This window comes from Schistocerca cancellata, chromosome 3, assembly GCF_023864275.1.
Source record: "Schistocerca cancellata isolate TAMUIC-IGC-003103 chromosome 3, iqSchCanc2.1, whole genome shotgun sequence".
Lineage (NCBI taxonomy): Eukaryota > Metazoa > Arthropoda > Insecta > Orthoptera > Acrididae > Schistocerca > Schistocerca cancellata.
The window spans coordinates 408,515,785-408,536,542 of NC_064628.1; the positions used below are offsets into that span (position 1 = coordinate 408,515,785).

The window sequence follows — 20,758 nt, forward strand, 5'->3', positions numbered from 1 at the left end:
GGCATGCGATGGGGGGAAGCTGGAGAACGAGAAACTGGAAGCCAGTGAGGATGTGTGACATTAAACATACAGTTAAAAGGACACAATTAGAATGTGTTAGACAGAAGAGGCAAAGTAAGAAGTATACGTAATATCATTTACAGAAGAAAACTTCAAACGATAAAATATGTGCAAAGGCAGGTGTGCGCAGAGTCAGAGGCGGGAGTGTGCAGGACCTGTTGTAAGGAGGACATGTCTCATTTTTGTACATTATCGATGTGCACGTCTGAGAGAGAGCAAGTTACGTTACTGTTAAACGATATTTGGTCTTGTCGTGCCACAGCCTTCGCCTCTGCACAGTCTGCTACTTTCTTAGCTGAAGTGTGGTAGGTGATGGACGTATTTAGTAGTGCTGTGTCGACTTGTGAATGAATCTGTTAGATGAAGACAGATTTATTGTAAAGGACAGGATGAATACGACGTACATATCGGAAGGCGAAAAGAATATAAATGTTGAATAATGTTATTTTTTTGAAGAGAAGTCTGAGGTAAGGCTGCAGCACCGCGCAGCTAGTTTGTCGGAATGAAGGCTTGTCATTACCACCTTGCACTATACACTGTAGTATGCAACACTCTGAATGTTTATATAAATGATATGACACAGTTTCAGCGTCTTTACTGGTCTCATACAGATATGATTTTATGTATATAGACTGAAACGTTGAATGAAAATTTGTACCAAGGCCGAGAATTGAGGCGGGAGAGCCGGCTTCGGCTCTCGGCCTTGGTACAAATTTTCATTCAACGCTTCAGTCTACACAAATAGAAGATTTTGAATATTGTTTGGAAATTTTATTTTAAATTGAAATCTAGATTAGCCACTGCCTGGTTGCTGTTTGCTTTCGGGAAATCTGCAACGATTTTGCCAAGACGCGGGGTTAGTAAAAATTTTGGTTAAGGCCAGATAATTGTTTTACTTCAGTTGTGCATTTCATATAAAGAAGAGCTGTATTCAGACCAGTTCCAGTTCGATACAAATTAGGTTCCTTTAGTCAAAGGTTAGCATATATGTTTAACTTCGATAACAGTTTGTGGGTACATAGTATTGGTAATACATATACTTTTTGTAGAGTGGAAGGTTAATTTGGGCTAAATTTCATACAGAAACACATAGTGGGGAATTTACACTGTGGTCATAGATGCTAGGGTGCCAGGTAGCCAATAACAAGGTGAAGACAGCAGCAAATGAATTGGAGAACGGCGTAGTACTGAACTCCATACAATGATGACAATCGTTTAAACTGACAGGATTACGTAACTGTTATGCGAACACATAACTTGGTAAGCCTCTTTTCTCTCCTAGTGTTCACATGGTCCAGAATTCCTGAAGCTTCATAAGTAACGAAATAAATTTATAATGTGTTTAATACTAATATATCGAGTTTTGTTATCTCCCTTCTTCTTTATGAATGTATGGGAACCGTATCAGCTGATCGACGTTACGGAGAAGGTTTTGGAAGTAATTTCCTAATTATCTATAATACAAATGGACTGAGCGTCATCATTATCAGTAATTTCTATCATTAAATGACGTGATCTCTCCATGTATTGAGCTCAGATATGTCGGTAACTTCTTCGTTCGTGAGCAACGATCTTTGGCAATATGCAGCCAGTTGATCTCAATGATCTTCCGCAGGTCTTCGTACATCGGTCAGGTGGTTTTCCTCGTGGTCGGTCTCCGTCTCTTAGACTCTAATCCAGCACTCCCTTTGCCCGTTGGTCGTCATATCTTCTGGTAACATGCCCTGCCCATTCCAATTTCACAGTGTCTGTCCTGTCCAGGATGTCTTTGTGTTCTGGGTGTATTATCCAGTAATTAATACTTCCTGTTGTATTTGCTTTACGTATTCAGCTCAATAAGAAACAGCAATTAACGTCTGATGTATCATATTTTTATTGTTCATACCTTAACGCAAATGAAGCAATAGTAAAATATAGTAGTCGTGTTTAAACGCCGATTCCACGCCATTGGCGCCTTCCCAAGCATGAACCAAGTCACTGAAGCAGTTATGTGCAGGCCAACAAAATTTGGAAACAAAATGAAGAAGTGATTTAAAGTAATTTCATAGTTACAAGTAACTTTATGGAGATTACTAAAGTACAAGTCTGCTGAAAAGTCTACAAAGAATTAAACTAAGCATTTATCGATAAATTTTTAAATATTAAATTTCCTCTCTGTCGTTCACTTTGCAACCAGTATATCGAAAGTATCGACTCACCTCGTCCAGTGTGTGGTAGTCGTCCCAACCAAAGGATGCCCTCGATTTCTTTGCTGGACGTTCATTGTCGATAAGCCTGTAATAATTGAGAAAACGTTAATCGAGATCAACTTGTAATGACTAAAGAGGTGTATGATCGCTAAAACTAGCTGTAATTGAAATGTGATCCATTTTCCCAAATTAATTACTTCTAGAAACATTATGTCAACTATAGTCCAACTTCTTGATCGACCATTTCTGCGCGACTCTGCGTGAAGTACACGTTTATCTCCATCGAATTCTGAAAGTAGATGAGTGCTGGATGAACACTGCGAACATTAATGCAACATTTATTTTCCATCATCCCCGCTACAATTAGACACTGCTGCTTTTTCCAGTTGACTGATCCATATTTTCGTTGGTCACTTTACTGCTCTTGCCCGCTGTGATTTACACGCGAAATCTAACTTCGACAAATGATGGACTCCCACTCATAAGGTGTGATGAAACGGTACGATCTTACAGAATTTTATTTGTATATCATTTTTACAGTGGAGACCTAGAGTTCATCTTATTCCTACACACGCTCTTGAATATCTATACAGCTTTTTTTAAGTTTTTCTGTTGCAGTCGCGTATACCGTAGCATCAGAGGTATATAAAACGCATTATTTGTTCTAATGGAACATTTTCCAATCATATTTTAGATCTTGTAGTAACTTTGCCTTATGGTACCATAACTCCAGCTTTCATTTTTGATGTCCCACAACTACAGCTTAAGGTGAGATTAGCGACTACGTGACTAAAGATTTCTGGGAAATTTTTAGACAAGATTAATATAATCTTTCTCTCAACAAAACGAATAGTATTAACCGATATATGTCAGTGTAGCTCAGCACCTTCGTGCTCTTAGATCATCTATTTATTGATTAAATCATCTGAATACAAACTGAACAGAACGGTCACAGATGGCATCTCCACAGATCATTCTGTGTAGTATTTAAGACTCATACGGTCTTTGCAAACCCAAGTCGCGTCCTGCTCCGCCTCAAAGACAGACGTATGAATCAGTGTCAGTTTGAAGAAAACCCGAATATGAATACCGGCTAATATCTACACCTACATCTACATTTACATCAACAAGGCCACCCGACGACGTGTGGTGGAAGGCACTTTTGCTACCACTAACTGATTCCCCCTATCCAGTTCCATTAGTGAATGGCGCGTGGGGGCAATGACCGTCGGTAAATCTATCTATTAGCTCTGATGATCAATTTTGTCGTTATGGTCATTTTGCGAGACGTATATTGGAGGAAGTAACATGTTGTCTGTCTCTACCTAGAAAGCACTCTCTCAGAATTTTCGTAACAATCGTACCCGTGGCGCACAATAACTATCGTGCAGCTTCCGCCACTGGAGTTTATTGAGCATATCTGTAAAGCTACCGCGCCAACTAAACGATCCCGTGACGAAGCGACACGATTTTCTTTGGATCTTGTCCATCTCTAGTATCAAGCCAATCTGTTTAGGGTCGCAGACTGATGGGCAATACCCTACACTCGGCGGAACAAGTGTTTTATAGCCCACTCCTTTCACGGATGAGTTCATCTTCTTTTCCTAATGTTTATTTTAAGTGTTCATTCCAATTTAGGCTTCTGCTGCATATTTTGCGGTAGAGTAAGTGTGCTCATAGCTATTTGTCATTCAATCATATAATTACACTGCCGCTCTCCCCTATTTTCATATAGCTGAAAATATAAGATGCTTCTCTATCTCAAAATTTTCCAGTAGCTCTGTACCTTCAGTTTGCGACGGTTTTGCTTGTGCTACCAGCCACTGTCAAAACTACCAAAAAGGTGAGTTTAGAAATTATTCGCATATACGAGGGTCATCCGGGAAGTTAAGAATGTTTTGCTTTGACACGTCGCCGCGTCCCTACCCCACCACCGCCGCCCAAGCACTGATCTTGGTACTCATTCGCTTCACTTTGACGGCAGCTACGATGCTATGCGGTCGCTTACTGCTTAGCTGTGCCACTTTAACACGTGTGAAAATATTGACGATCCGGTAAAGTGTGAAGTGCGTAGTGTTATCCGCTTTTTAAACCCACAAGTCCGACATATCGAAATTTATAAATGAGTTCTAGGCAATGTGATGAACGAAGCGCAAGCTTAAAAGTGGCGTATCATCTTTAACGGCGGACCGAAATATGGTTCAAGACGAAGATCGCTCGAGCTGGCCCTCAGTGGTGACTGATAGAGCAAGGACTGAAACAAAACTCGAAGATAGGCGTTTTGTAAGTGCAGTGTCTTACTGTCAGACTCTTCAACGACTTCGCCGCACTATTAGAAACAACAGACACCGAATGATAACCAGCGGAGTCACTTCCTTCACGATAATGCACGTCTGCACGCAGCGGGAGAGACGAAAGACTTGCTTCAGTGATTTCAGTGGAAAATATTTCAACAACCGCCATAGAGTCCGGACTTAACCCCATGTGATTATCACTTATTGCCCAAACTAAAAGGCTTTTGGTGTAGACAATGCTACGGAAATGATGACGAACGTAAACAAGCTGTTATCAGTGGTTCAACAACTTGGCGACAACCGGGTATGAAGAAGGTGTAGCAAAGTTGATAAAACGGTACGACTGGTGCTTAAATTTGAACGGTGACTGCGTAGAAAAGTGGCTTGGGTATACAATTGTTTGTAAAATAAAGTTACGTTTAATTATATAAAACAAAAATTTCTGCAGAACAAAACGTTATTTTAAACACTTAAAACTTCCGGGCTAACAGGCCGTGGTCGATTTATAAAACATTCTCCTACCGTTTCCCCTCCGGCTGTAGTGCACATATTCAGAGGTACAGTGGCAGTTTTAAGTGATGTCAGTACCAGCCGTGAAAGCTTAAACTGTGTGGTCAAACCGTTATCTACTTTGCGAATGACACTCGTATCTCAAACCTACCGGCCTGACTTCAGATTAGAACGTGCAAAACCACTGTCTCTCGGTTAAGAACGCTGTCAGTACTAACGATGTATTATAAAAGGAAGTGTTAGTGCATTTTATGATTAATGAAAATAGACTTTATTGTATATTATCAGAAACTGTTCTTCGTTCCTCCACCCCTCTACCACATGCGAAACTACGAGAGGACGTTGAAATGTAAATTACACATGTCGATCCATTCTACGACCTTTGCACAACAAGAGTTGTGCAGTGCCATGTTGCCGTTTTTCTTCACACACACACCAAAAGTTCTGCTGCGGTACAGATAACAGCCGCCCTGTGAACCATGGACCTTGCCGTTGGTGGAGAAGCTTGCGTGCGTCAGCGACGCAAGTAACCACGCCGTAGGTACAGCCGCAACGGAGGCGTATCTGTTGAGGCGGCCAGACTAACATGTGGTTCCCGAAGAGGGGCAACAGTCTTTTCAGTAGTTGCAGGGGCAATAGTCGGGATGATTGACTGAAGTAGCCTTGTAACATCAACCAAAACAGCATTGCTTAGCTGGTACTAGCAACGGCTGAAAGTAAGGGGAAACTACAACCGTAATTTTTCCCGAGGGCATGCAGCTTTATTGTATGATTAAATGATGATGTCTTCCTATTGGGTAAAATATTCCAGGCGGAGAATACTCAGGAAGAAGTAGTTATGAGGAGAAACAAAACTGGCGTTCTACGGATCGGAGTGTGGAAAGTCAGACCCCTTAATCGATCAGGTAGTTTAGAAAATTTAAAAACGAAAACTGATGGGTTAAAATTAGATATAGTGGAATTAGTGAAGTTCGGTGCCAGGAGGAACAGGACTTCCGGTCAGGTCTATACAGGGTGATAAATACAAAATCAAATAGGGGTATTGCAGGAGTAGGTTTAATAATGAAAAAAATAGGAACGCAGATAAGCTACTACGAATGATACAGTGAACGCATTATTGTAGCCACGATTGACACGAACCCCACGCCTACCACAGTTGAACAAGTTTATATGCCAACAAGCTCCGCAGATAACGAAGTGACTGAAGAAATGTATGATGAGATAAAAGAAATAATTAAAATAGTTAAGGGAGATGACAATTTAGTAGTCATGGGGGACTGGAATTCGATAGAAGGAAATTGAAGGGAAGGAAAAATATTACGTGAATACGGACTGGGGATAAGGAATGAAAGAAGAATCCGCCTGGTAGAATTTTGCACAGAGCATAACTTAATCATCGCTAACACATGGTTTAACAATCAGGAAAGAAGGTTATGCACCTGGAAGAGAACTAGGGACACCGGAAGGTTTCATATTGACTCTGTAATCGAAAACTGAGATTTAGGAACCAAGTTTTAAATTGTAAGACATTTCCGGGGACAGATGTGGACTCTGACCACAATATATTGGTTATGAACTGTAGATAAAAACTGAAGAAACTGCAGAAAGGTAGAATTTTAAGGAGATGGGACCTGGATAAACTGAAATAACTAGTGGTTGTAGAGATGTGCAGATGGAGCATTAGAGAACGATTGACAAGAACAGGGAAAAGGAATACAGTAGAAGAAGAGTGGGTAGCTTTGAGGAAAGAAATAGTGAAGGCAGCAGAGGATGAAGTAGTAAAAGGTCGAGGGCTAGTAGAAATCGGTGGGTATCAGAAGAGATACTGAATTCATTTGATGAAAGGAGGAAATATAAAAATGCAGTAAATGATGCAGTCGAAAAGGAATACAAACGTCTCAAAAATTAGATCGAAGTGCAAAACGGCCAAGCGGGAATGGCTAGAAGACAAAGATAAAGAGACCTTTGGAGAAAAGAGAACCACCTGTGTGAATATCAAGAGCTCAGATGGAAAACCAGTCCCCAGGAAAGAAAGCAAAACCGAAAGGTGGAAGGAGTATACAGAGGGTGTAGAAAAGAGCGATATACTTGAGGGCAATATCATGGAAATGGAAGAGGTCGTAGATAAAGATGAAATGGGAGACATGATACTGCGGGAAGAAATTGACAGAGCACAGAAAGACCTAAGTCGAAAAAAGGCCCCGGGAGTAGGTAACATTCCGTTAGAGCTACTGATAGTCTTGGGAGAGCCGGCCATGACGAAACTCTACCATCTGGTGAGCAAGACGTTCGAGACAGGCGAAATACCCTCAGACTTCAAGAGGAATACAATAATTCCAATTCCAAAGAAAGCAGGTGTTGACAGGTGCGAAAATTAGCAAACTACCACTTTCATAAGTCAAGGCTGCAAAATACTAACACGAATTCTTTACAGACGAACGGACAAACTGGTGAAAGCCGACGTCGGGGACGATCAGTTTGGATTAGGTAGAAATGTAGGAACATGCGAGGCAGTACTGACCCTACGACTTACCTTAGAAGACATCCGTCAACAGTCAATGGACTCCTTGCAGCATTCTGTGACATCTAGCCCCATTGAACAGACTAACAGCAGCCAGGCTAGGGAATGGCCGTCCCAAGGGCAGATTAAGGAAAGGCAAACTTACGTTTCTGGCTTTTCTATGCATAGAGAAAGCTTTTGACAATGATGACTGGAATACTCTCTTTCAAATTCTGAAGGGGTAAAATACAGGGAGCGAAAGGCTGTTTACATTTTGTACAGAAACCAGAGAGTCGAGGGGCATGAAAGGCAACCAATGGTTGAGAAGGGAGTGAGACAGGGTTGTAACCTATATCTGATGTTATTCGATCTGTACATTCAACAAACAGTAAAGTAAACCAAAGAAAAATTTAGAGTATGTATTAAAATCCAGGGAGAAAAAATAAAACCCTGATGTTTGCCGATAGCATTGCAATACTGTCAGATACAGCAAAGGACTTGGAAGAATAGTTGAATAGAATAACATTGTCTTGAATGGAGGATATGAGATGAACATCAATAGAAGCTAAAGGAGGATAATGGAATGTAGTGAATTAAATCAGGTGATTCTGAGGGAATTTGATTAGGAAATGAGACCCTTAAAGCAATAGAGCAGTTTTGCTATTTCGGTAGTAAAATAACTGAGAATGGTCAAAGTAGAGAGGTTATAAAATGTAGATGGACGATGGCAAGCAAAGCGTTGCTGAAGAAGAGATAGATGTTAACACTGAGTATAGATTTTAGTGTCAGGAAGTCTTTTCTGAAAGTATCTGTATGGAGTGCAGATATTTATGGATCTGAAACATGGACAATAAATAGTTTAGAGAAGAAGAGAATAGAAACCTTTTTAATGTGGTGCTACAGAAGAATGCTGAAGATTAGATGGGTAGATCACAAAACTAATGATCAGGTAATGAACAGCACTGGGGAGAATAAGAATTTGTGGCACAACTTGACTAGAAAAAGGGATTGGATGGTGGGACACGTTCTGAGGCCTCAAGGGATCACCAATTTAGTACTGGAGGGAAGCGTGGACGATAGAAATCGGAGAGGAGGACCAAGATATGAATACACTAAGAAGATTCAGAAGGATGTAGCAAGCAATAGTTACTGGAAAATGGAGAGGCTTCCACAGCATGGACCAGCGTGGAGAGCTGCATCAAACCAATCTGTGGACTGAAGACCACAACAGCATAACAATGGATAACAGGTGCATCACACCTGTGAGAGTGAAATTAGGCAGTAACTGCTAACGTTCTCCAAACTAGAAAAACGCGACGCAGTGCGATTCCTGTGAGCAAATTATCTAAATTACACACAGATACATTTTGCAATTCGGTAGTATATGGACCAAATTGCCTGTTTTTTCCAGCCGTAGTAAAATGGTGCCCGTAATTTCACCAGGGCAGCGCTGACGTAAGTGTTGCTGATGGAGAAGAAAGATCACCGACATCGACCGTAGACAAAAATGTTCAGGTATATCTGCGGAACAGATTCGCAGAAATTTCAGATTTTCCGGCGATGAGGACGTTCACACAGTGGTTCTCGAATGGCTCTGTGACCAAGAAGAGGTATTTTATCGTCGAGAAATTGAACGATTGATAGAACGTTCCGCCCTTTGTTTACAAAAGTTTGGTCAGTATGATGAAAAATATTGTCAATCACCTATTTCAATTTCAAGAGTAGTGCAGCGTTTAATGAACCTTACTTGCTCTTCCATAACAATGTGTAACTTACTTTTCGAAGATCCCTCGTAATACAAGATACTCTTTCCCATATCGTATGTATGCTCTTGAACGAGTTCAGACGATACCGGTCTTCTGTCTCTCCTGTTCATTCTAAGAGCACTGTTACAGTGATAATTCTTGTCTTTTTACGTCATACTAACCCAAAAATGAGATGATTCTCGTGGGTCTGGACCAAGTCAGAAAGCGTAACATGAAAAACATAAAACATTTGAATATAATCCTCACTACCCACATCCTTTGTCAGGAGATTGTCAAAATAGGTGAATACATTATAGTAAACTGGAATTGCTAATATTTACAGAATTAATACACTGTTAAAATGAAACATAGTCATGCGCATTAAATAAATTTATCATACGCAAAACATTTTATCTTGACTGTTGTGGCTAAGTGCTGTCAAAACCGAAATCTAACAGACTTTTTTACTTGAGCTTGTCTAACATTCCCTCTCAAGATATTCATCTACAGAGTAGAAGGAATTGCCTGTCAAAAAGACTTTAAAACTGCGCTTGAACTGCACTTTATCTGAAACCAAGTTTTTAATGGCTGTTGGGAATTTATTGAAAATACGTGTTCCTGAATATTGGACCCTTCTCGAACCAACGTAAGTGGTTTTAGGTCTTTATGTAAATTGTTCGTATCCCCAATATCGACATTATTTATTGAGCTATGGTTGGAAACACAGGTTCGTTATGGAATAATAAAACGAAAGTAAGCAAATTATACAAGTTTATATATACACTCCTGGAAATTGAAATAAGAACACCGTGAATTCATTGTCCCAGGAAGGGGAAACTTTATTGACACATTCCTGGGGTCAGATACATCACATGATCACACTGACAGAACCACAGGCACATAGACACAGGCAACAGACCATGCACAATGTCGGCACTAGTACAGTGTATATCCACCTTTCGCAGCAATGCAGGCTGCTATTCTCCCATGGAGACGATCGTAGAGATGCTGGATGTAGTCCTGTGGAACGGCTTGCTATGCCATTTCCACCTGGCGCCTCAGTTGGACCAGCGTTCGTGCTGGACGTGCAGACTGCGTGAGACGACGCTTCATCCAGTCCCAAACATGCTCAATGGGGACAGATCCGGAGATGTTGCTGGCCAGGGTAGTTGACTTACACCTTCTAGAGCACGTTGGGTGGCACGGGATACATGCGGACGTGCATTGTCCTGTTGGAACAGCAAGTTCCCTTGCCGGTCTAGGAATGGTAGAACGATGGGTTCGATGACGGTTTGGATGTACCGTGCACTATTCAGTGTCCCCTCGACGATCACCAGTGGTGTACGGCCAATGTAGGAGATCGCTCCCCACACCATGATGCCGGGTGTTGGCCCTGTGTGCCTCGGTCGTATGCAGTCCTGATTGTGGCGCTCACCTGCACGGCGCCAAACACGCATACGACCATCATTGGCACCAAGGCAGAAGCGACTCTCATCGCTGAAGACGACACGTCTCCATTCGTCCCTCCATTCACGCCTGTCGCGACACCACTGGAGGCGGGCTGCACGATGTTGGGGCGTGAGCGGAAGACGGCCTAACGGTGTGCGGGACCGTAGCCCAGCTTCATGGAGACGGTTGCGAATGGTCCTCGCCGATACCCCAGGAGCAACAGTGTCTCTAATTTGCTGGGAAGTGGCGGTGCGGTCCCCTACGGCACTGCGTAGGATCCTACGGTCTTGGCGTGCATCCGTGCGTCGCTGCGGTCCGGTCCCAGGTCGACGGGCACGTGCACCTTCCGCCGACCACTGGCGACAACATCGATGTACTGTGGAGACCTCACGCCCCACGTGTTGAGCAATTCGGCGGTACGTCCACCCGGCCTCCCGCATGCCCACTATACTCCCTCGCTCAAAGTCCGTCAGCTGCACATACGGTTCACGTCCACGCTGTCGCGGCATGCTGCCAGTGTTAAAGACTGCGATGGAGCTCCGTATGCCACGGCAAACTGGCTGACACTGACGGCGCCGGTGCACAAATGCTGCGCAGCTAGCGCCATTCGACGGCCAACACCGCGGTTCCTGGTGTGTCCGCTGTGCCGTGCGTGTGATCATTGCTTGTACAGCCCTCTCGCAGTGTCCGGAGCAAGTATGGTGGGTCTGACACACCGGTGTCAATGTGTTCTTTTTTCCATTTCCAGGAGTATATATATATATATATATATATATATATATATATATATATCCTACAGCTGCCTCCTGCAGATACGGACCTGTTTAGGCGCTTCAGCAATTTCTTGGTATTCCCTCCCCAACTGAATATATTATCGAGTTGTAGCCCAGAAATTTAACACTGTCAACCTCTTCGATTTGCATGTCTTCATATGTTATACAAATTCTGGAAGGAAATCTCTTACAGGTTCCGACTGCATATAGTGGGTCTTTTAAAAGTTTAATGACCGTGAATTAGCCGTAAACCATTTATTAACGTCAGTGAAAATTTGATTAGCAGCAATTTCTAAATGCTTAGTTACGCTAGAAATGCTACAAGTCCGGAATTAAATATTTAAAGCGACTGATATCGATCACAACTCACAAATTAATAATTTCTCCGGAAACAAAATGTCTGTTTTTCACCGTTCGTCAGAGGCTAATCTTTACGAATGGTACTCGAACCGGAACACTTGCTGTAGCACTAAGAGGTTCTTGAGTTAAGTCATCTAATCACTTCTCCCCATCCGTCGCAAAGCTTCCATTTGCACGACCGTTGCGATAACATTGACGTCGTTTTAGGAGTGACAGTGATCGGATATATTAAGAGGAGCGCCACTGGTGCGCTCACGGTTCGCGTTGATGTTTTGTACTGTATACGTGCTGCCACCCCTAACACAAAGTGAGAAAACTAATACTGTTAAATAGACTTACTTTTGCACGTCTTCTACGTAGACAGAAGACTTCATACCCTTCTTTTCGAGTGCCTCCAGAAAGCTGTTTTGCAATTCCGGCGATACCATCACGTCTGCCGTTCTGTTGGCGACACTGGCGTCCTTCCAGAACAGGATCTGTTTTGGAAACAAAAATCGCCGCTCTTGTAATTCATTTTAGAAACTATATGCATCACAGTAGCTTTCACCATGAAATTTAGTGTTGTTTATATTGTGGGAGATACACTGCTGGCAGCTGCCTCACTTCTAGACTGGGAAAGTGGCGAACGTTTTTGGAAGTGGAAAAAAAAGCGGCGGATCAGCAACAGGCTCACACTGTTAGAGGTAGGCTAATAACGCACTTTTAAAAATTATTACTTTATCATTATGCTTTGGGACACACATACAATGCTATTAAGAATTCTTTACAAACTAAAGGAAGACGAATCATATTGAAAAATTTAAGAGAATGCTTGTACAAGTTGACGCTGTCATCACAAAAAAGCTTTGTTTTCCCTCTAGCATCATTGTGTTCTATAAGTTGTGAATTTATTTTCAGTACCCAGTTACAGATGTTTTGTTTTGTAAATGTTTTGTTTTGTGAAGGTTTTCTCTCTGACAAATACTTAATTCAGCACTAAGCAGTTCCCTTTATGATGTCGCATTTTGATAAGTTTCTTAGTAAGTTTATGTGTTTGTTCTTCCTTATTTAAATTTTACGCAATGGTAGTAATGATAAAAGTAATACGTAAAAACGAAAATATTTAACGAGGAAGCATAAATACTGGTTTCATCGACATAACACAGAAAAAGCCGGAACAGTTAGCTTTCGGAAGAAGAACGTGTTTTGTTCCGCGCTTTCGTGCCAACTGCGTGTGTCCCTTGCGGCGTGTTTGATGTACACATTCTGAAGTACGTATGTGGTAGAGGTTATCCAGAGACAGGTTCGTTATCACTGTAGCAAAGCAGTTTTATTATGAAATTTCGGTGAACACTGAATTCGATATGCACGCTGTAAGTCCATAGTTCGTTAACGACAGTTGGACGTGCTTTCATTATAGAAAAACCAGCACCAGTGGCAGATCAATGTATGCACTGGTGCGGCTCAGTTCAAAAGTCAAAGACTACTGAGCACGTAGCACACTAGCTATGTTTGCTCATAAGCCGCAACCTTGCGAAGGCTTCGCCTATATCTGGTACAGTTACGTGACTCTTCCTTCGGAATTTTCTGTTAAATACAGTCGTTAGAAATTATGAAGGCTGATACAAAATTCCTGTTACAGGCTTCTTGGAACTGTAGAGGGTACTTAGCAGATTAAGTTTTGATAAGAGAACCGTGTCCGGAAATCAGCCGTTCGAAGACTGGATCAGTTTCAAATGTCCCACTTCACAGTCTGAGAAGAGGGCGCCGTCGTCAATCCCTGCTGTAATTATGACGCCACTCAACGCCTTCGTCCGACTACAACGGCTGTGAGAATTCTGGGACGTTCGAAATTAGGAGGGTTGGCTGTGGCGCTCCATGGGCGCGCTGCACGTCCTTCGTGACGTACAACAAAGCCGAGGACAAGTATTCGAAACATTGCCCATGCCGTGTGTAACACACAGGTAAGAGCTCATAGTCCCCGCTATATGCGTATCGTAAGACGGTTTTCCTTACCAAACCTTCGTCTGCTAAGTGTCTTCTGCAACCTTTAGAATCCGGTTAAAGGAATTTTGAATCATCTTGTAAACAGGGTGTCCCAAGAAACACCAACAAACTTTAGAGACAGGTTCCTTTCCTCAAAGCAAGAAAATTATGTTTAGTAAACAAGGGCTCTAAACTGCATACCTTAAGAGCTAGCAGCACTTGTTCAGTAGAAGAGATGTGTTTCACACTAGCGAAGATGGGCAGGTGGTCATAGCTCTCAAAGTGTGCGTTCAATGATATTACAGTGTTGTTTGCGTTCTCGTTGTTTTCAGCAGTTTCACATTTTTCGTAATTCTTAATTGTCAGAACGAGTTGTTGTTCAACTGACGTCTTTTGTGACAACAAGAGAAGCCCTACAAAACACGCATTTTCCTGTAGCTACAGAGGCGGAATTAAAATGCCCTCAGTGACTGTAGAGCAACTACGGACAATGTGGCCGCCCCGAATGAAGAGCCTTATGCGCACTGTTTTACTTCCATTCATTCGAGTTCTGTACAAAGTGCTACCTGACAACGAGTAAAACATAAATACGTAACAGTACGTACGCTAAGTGATGCATTTTTATCTCTAAAACTCCTTTGTTTTTTTTTGTTTTTTTTTTTTTTGTGATCTCCCGCGTCGTACATTCTCGAAGTTGAAACAACTACACGTCATATCACTTTTAAGTTACCTTGGCCTATAGTTTTGAATGTGTTTTCACGTTCTGGTCTGTGTAGTATTATAGTTTTTCTGCATCTATGAGCGCAGTTGTTCAGCTCTTCAGTTGGTACAAACCAACATGTCAGCTCTATTGGGGACATTTATGTAAATTATTTCAGTCGTTCTATTTCTTTCGTAATAAATGTTTCTGCTTACCTCAGAATCGGGTCACAGGGACTCTATAGTGAATCATATGGTAGTCAGTCGCCTTTTTCCTTCTCTGTAAGATTTATTCCCCTATTCTTAAATTCTGTAGTTAATGTTTCAATAATTTTATGAACAGCTATTTATAGCGACAGATATATACCAAAATGCTGCGATTCCGTTATAGTTCTAACTTGAGTAAATACCTGGTTTTATTTGTTCACAACAGTCGCAAAATACGATTCCTATCTGAAACTTTGTCAAACATCATAAATATTTGAGCAATTCACCTCACGCATCAGCTTGACCGACAATTTCTTTAATGTAACGAACTGGTCAATGGTATTTCATGTGATATTCACATTCTATTAGACTTGTCCTCTGTTTCCATTAAAACAATGCTGGCAATTACAAGTAAAAATAGTTTCATGAACAAGGCCATGTTTTCTCTATTCCCCCTACAACTGAATTAGTGCTGTACACTGGAGTTCAGATTAATGGGATGCAAAAAAACTGGCAGTTGCGTATTTTAATATCATTGCTATATTATTCACATTACTTGTAAGATATTAGTACCTTACTATTGCTTTCGTAGAGCCAAAGATAACAACCAGAAGGAAACCTTCTGCGCAGTGCAGCACAACAAAACAGTCGAATACCATTCTTTCTAAGAAATGGCTCTGTGCATTGGTTATATACTAAAGCTAGTATTAGATCCTTTTTAGCGAACATATTTCACGAGTGATTCGTAGAAGGAAGTCAATCAATCGAAAAGTCTACATCACGAGCTTGTAAATGAGACCGAAAAGAAGCAGTAGCACGGATAGATTAAAAATTATGCGAGAACAGTCAGTGTATTTTAAACTACCGTCAGCAGAGTTTACTTACGTCATTGTAGTACTTGCTGGCGAGCTCGTTGAGAAACTGGACGTGGTGCTTGTTGGTGGGCACCACGCGGTACACGCGGTGGCCGTCGAATCGCCGGGGCTCCCCAGCTGCCAGCGACAGCGCCGCCAACACTAACAACGCAACTCTCCACAGCATCCTGAAACTGGAACCAGTGTCCTTCGCTACGCTGCAGCAATCATTGTGATGTTGGACTAGTGACTAACAGTAATGAACCCGTAGGAATCAAAGAAACACCCAGGGGTCTTATTTAAGCTTTTAAAACAAACACTAGACAGCGTTATTGAGATTTGACATTACTATTATCTTAAAATACTATTGTTTTAAAATTCGCCATTTGTTACTTTTTTAAATGATGGCTGCCAGGAAATTAGCCATATAATATGATCATATGCAGTATTTCAATAAACACTATTCTGGAAAAGTGAAAATTTCACTCGAATGCTTTTGTTGAATAATTTTTAATGAGTTTCGTACCGGTGTAACTAAGCAGCAACGGTTTGAATAGCATCATTCAGATTATGGTAATCAATCACCTTCAGAAAAGGTTGTTTACAATTCTTTGGAGAAATTTGGTGCAGAGGTACTTTCATAGAGATAAATCCTTATTCAGGTTCAAGACTGAGGTTTATTCGACTTTTCTTAATCATTTCGTGACTTTTCTATACTCGGGGTTGACAAAAAATGAAGTCACAGCCCCTATTCAATGCTGCCCAAATCTAGCTTACGGATTTTATCAATAATGTATGATGAATTAAACTAGCTTTAGTCTATTCCAGGAGTATATTTCTAGAGTTCATTTATACTATGTGCTACAAGCTATGGAAAGTTAATTATTCAGAATCATGTAACCATACCATAGTATTCACTTCATAAACACAGTTCACAATACAAGTTCACAGTAACAACAACCATCGGCCATATTTTGCCACTGTTGTCAACCTACTCTTAGAAGCTATTCAGAAATAAAACTATTGTTGGTCTATACAACCTACCACACATCTACAAATATTCAAGCTGAACTACATTCTGGAGTCTCTTTAAAATTTATTTGCAAACATCCATCTCCCCAGCGGTTTAAATGAAGTGAGGTCACCAATACGAAATATAAATACATAATTTATAGTAGAATTAAGCTGCAAGACGTCTAGTGATGCTTTAAAATACATTAGTATTAGCTTAAAAGAGTTTTCCCTTCGGATATTAGAATGGTCGGAATCTATTTTACTGTGGTAGCAACCATATCTGAGTGACTATTTTTTTTTGACACTTCGGTCTGCCATTTAAGCAAAACAAGAATTTTTTCGAGATTTAAAACAACTGCGAATTGATGTCTAAAATGTCTCGTCTTGAAGGAATTCTTGTGCTGACTCCAAAACTGGTCTTAGATGTTTAATATTTGCGCAATTACGGAGAATATAATTTTATGATTGAAGTTTTAGTAATATTAATTTCACTGATACATTTCAGTTACAGTTGTGTATGTAAAACATGATCTTTGTCCTCCAGAATTTGTTTAACCAATGTTATTTTAGGAAACAGTCGATTCAATGAATTATAATATTGCATCGCCATAACCCTTACAAATACGTGATAAATTTTGAGTTTAGCCAAATGAGCAGGTCACCTACGAAACCTGTAGATCTGTAGATCTGTAGTTGTTATTGTATCTGTAGTGTTATCAATTCCTCGTAGCGAAAAATGAGGTGACGAATTTAATTGATTTCAGCATTCGAAATATTCTGTTGCTTGGTGTCTCGCCCAACTTTGCTTCAATAACTGACAAAGAAATTATAACTCAATTCACTCCAGTTCCCAGTTGGGTCTGTAAAACTTCAGTGTAGCTCAGAATCCGGTTCGTGCCAATCAGTGTAAAGAAATACACAGAAAATTCTGCCGAGGAAATGCAAAATTTATTCGTTCGAGTGGGAAACTAAGTAGCGATCAGTTGTATGGGTGTTTCAAGAAGAACCGAAACCAACAAACGTGGTTCGTTTGTGAAGCACTTCTAAGAAAAATATGACTTGCTTGTTGCGTTAAACTGAACAAATCGCGAGCACTGCTTTAGGCTTTCAACGAACAGATCACGCTAAATCGTATACAACAATTTGTTCGCCACACGCCACGGACGGAAACTGGGAAACAACAGAAAACGTCCCATCAGTCTTCATCACAAGAATGATAGCTGCTACGCACCAGGTCGAACAGTTTATTATTTAACAGAGGAAAACAAGGAATTGATAGATTTGAACGAATGCAAAAAGTATAACTTTTAATGGAGAATATTTTGGCGAACCAATAAGGCTATTTGTATGAAGAACATGTTTCTCTCTCCTTTTTTTAATATAAACTGCAAAGGTAGCCCTAATAAGAAGAAAGACAATACTATGAAATCCTTATAAATTTCTATTCGTGTTACGATGCACACTGCTAACGATTGTTTTTACTACCTCTGCAGGTAGCTTTTATGAAGGTGTCTACTTGTGATGTTAAAGTATTTTTTATATTGTTGATCAAAATTCATGAACTCCATCAGCAATAGTGAAACGTAGGTTCGCAATTTAGTAAAATATCTGAAATGACGACCGTATATTGGGTACATCTCGTAACTGTTATCAGGCAGCAGCCTGCATCACACTGAATATAGCGGTTACTGAAAGCTATGAAATACAGTTTTCTGGATCCTCGAGTAATATTTCCTGCAGCCCAGTAAAGTAGTCTTCGAATCCAAACCTCGACTACAGATTCCGTCAGATCACAAACATTGCTGTACAACATTTGAGCCAAAGAAATGAATAATGCGTATCACCTGTGGTACCATGGAAACCCAGGCGAATGCCCCCCATAGCATGATACCGACGTCGACAGGGACTGCCTCGTCGGCGCAGTGCATGTTTCCAGCAGCCTTTCATGCGAATGGCGGCCTAGTATAAAAATAAATTTCATTCCTCTGACTAGGCGACATGTGTCCTTTGATCTGCCTTCAATCTCAGTGATGCCATGCCAACTGGAACCGCAACTGAAGTTGTCTTTGAGTCAACATGCGAAAACACAGGAGTGCTCTGAAGCGGAGCCACAGGTTCAACAGTGAGCGCTGAACAGTTCCTGCACCACGAATGTACTCTGGCGTCAGATCTGCCACAGATCGCCGCCGACCCTGCTTTGCACAGCGCAGATGTTGCTAACATGTTCTGTGATGAGGCGTGGGCGTCCAAAACTTTGTCTGCCACTTGTGATTTGAACATCGTTCAGTCACTTTCCATGGATTCTCACAGCAGTAGCACGCTAGCAGCCCACAAGCTTCGTTGTTCTCCTATTACTTTTTACCATTCGTAGGGCCACGACAAACTGTCCTTTGTCACCCACTTCCGTCAATGAATTTCCTCAGTTGCCAATTTAATAGTTGCTCTCACAAATCCCCACCTGTCTCTTTTCCTCTTACGTAAGATGTTCCAAGAGGAATGCTCAATATTCAGGGATGTGACAGAAACGCTCATTTGAAGCAAAATATACTCCATTTGGTCATATGCCCTATTCGAAATAGTTTCATTTAATATCCATTAATTTGTGAACTAACGGGGTGCACTTATGTACCTCACCTTGTTGTTGTTGTGGTCATCAGTACTGAGACTGGTTTGACGCAGTTCTCCATGCTACTCTATCCTGTGCAAGCTTCTTCACCTCCCATTACTTACTACAACCTACATCCTTTTGAATCTGCTTAGTGTATTCATCTCTTGGTCTTCCTCTACGATTTTTACCCTCCACGCTGCCCTCCAATGCTAACCTTGTGATCCCTTCATGCCTCAGAACGTGTCCTACCAGCCGGTCCCTTCTTCTAGTGAAGTTGTGCCACAAACTCCTCTTCTCCCCAATTCTATTCAATACCTCCTCATTAGTTATGTGATCTACCCATCTAATCTTCAGCATTCTTCTGTAGCACCATATATCTAAAGCTTCTATTCTCTTCTTGTCCAAACCATTTATTGTCCATTTTTCAATTCCATACATGGCTACACTCCATACAAATACTTTCAGAAACGACTTCCTGACACTTAAATCTATACTCGATGTTAACAAATTCCTCTTCTTGAGAAACGCTTTCCTTGCCATTGCCAGTCTACATTTTATATCCTCTCTACTTCGACCATCATCAGTTATTTTGATTCCCAAATTGCAAAACTCCTTTACTACTTTAAGTGTCTCATTTCCTCATCTAATTCTCTCAGAATCACCCGACTTAATTCGACTACATTCCATTACCCTCGTTTTGCTTTTGTTGATGTTCATCTTATATCCTCCTTTCAAGACACTGTCCAGTCCGTCCAACTACTCTTCCAAGTCCTTTGCTGTCTCTGACAGAATTACAATGTCATCGGCGAACCCCAAAGTTTATATTTCTTCTCCATGGATTTTAATACCTTCTCCGAATTTTTCTTTTGTTTCCTTTACTGCTTGCTCAATATACAGATTGAATAACATCGGGTAGAGACTACAACCCTGTCTCACTCCCTTCCCAACCACTGCTTCCCTTTCATGCCTCTCGACTCTTATAACTGCAATCTGGTTTTTGTACAAATTGTTAATAGCCTTTCGCTCCCTGTATTCTACACCTGCGTCCTTTAGAATTTGAGAGTATTCCAGTCAAAATTGTCAAAAGCTTTCTCTAAGTTTACTAATGCTAGAAACGTAGGTTTGCCTTTCCTTAATCTTTCTTCTAAGATACGTCGTAAGGTTAGTATTGCCTCACGTGTACCAATATTTCTACGGAATCTAAACTGATCTTCACCGAGGTCGGCTTCTACCAGTTTTCCCATTCGTCTGTAAAGAATTCGCGTTAGTATTTTGCATCTGTGACTTATTAAGCTGATAGTTTGGTAATTTTAACATCTGTCAACACCTGCTTTCTTTGGTATTGGAATTATAATATATTCTTCTTGAAGTCTGAGGGTATTTCACCTGTCTCATACATCTTGCTCACCAGATGCTAGAGTCTTGTCAGGAGTGGCTGTCCCAAGGCCATCAGTAGTTCTAATGGAATGTTGTCCACTCCCGGGGCCTTGTTTCAACTTAGGTCTTTCAGTGCTCTGTCAAACTCTTCACG

General features: G+C 41.1%; 1 protein-coding gene across 1 annotated transcript in view; it reads right to left on the bottom strand.

The window, feature by feature from the left end:
* The window catches only part of LOC126175156 (zinc carboxypeptidase-like), a 61,935-nt gene that overhangs the window by 33,760 nt on the left and 7,417 nt on the right, over window positions 1–20,758 (bottom strand). The window contains exons 2-4 of the mRNA XM_049921733.1: window positions 15,637–15,799; window positions 12,220–12,356; window positions 2,259–2,334 (exon numbers count right to left, since the gene is read on the bottom strand). Of these exons, the coding sequence (XP_049777690.1) occupies window positions 2,259–2,334; window positions 12,220–12,356; window positions 15,637–15,792 (369 nt within the window). The 5' untranslated portion in view covers window positions 15,793–15,799. The remainder of the gene's footprint in view (window positions 1–2,258; window positions 2,335–12,219; window positions 12,357–15,636; window positions 15,800–20,758) is intronic.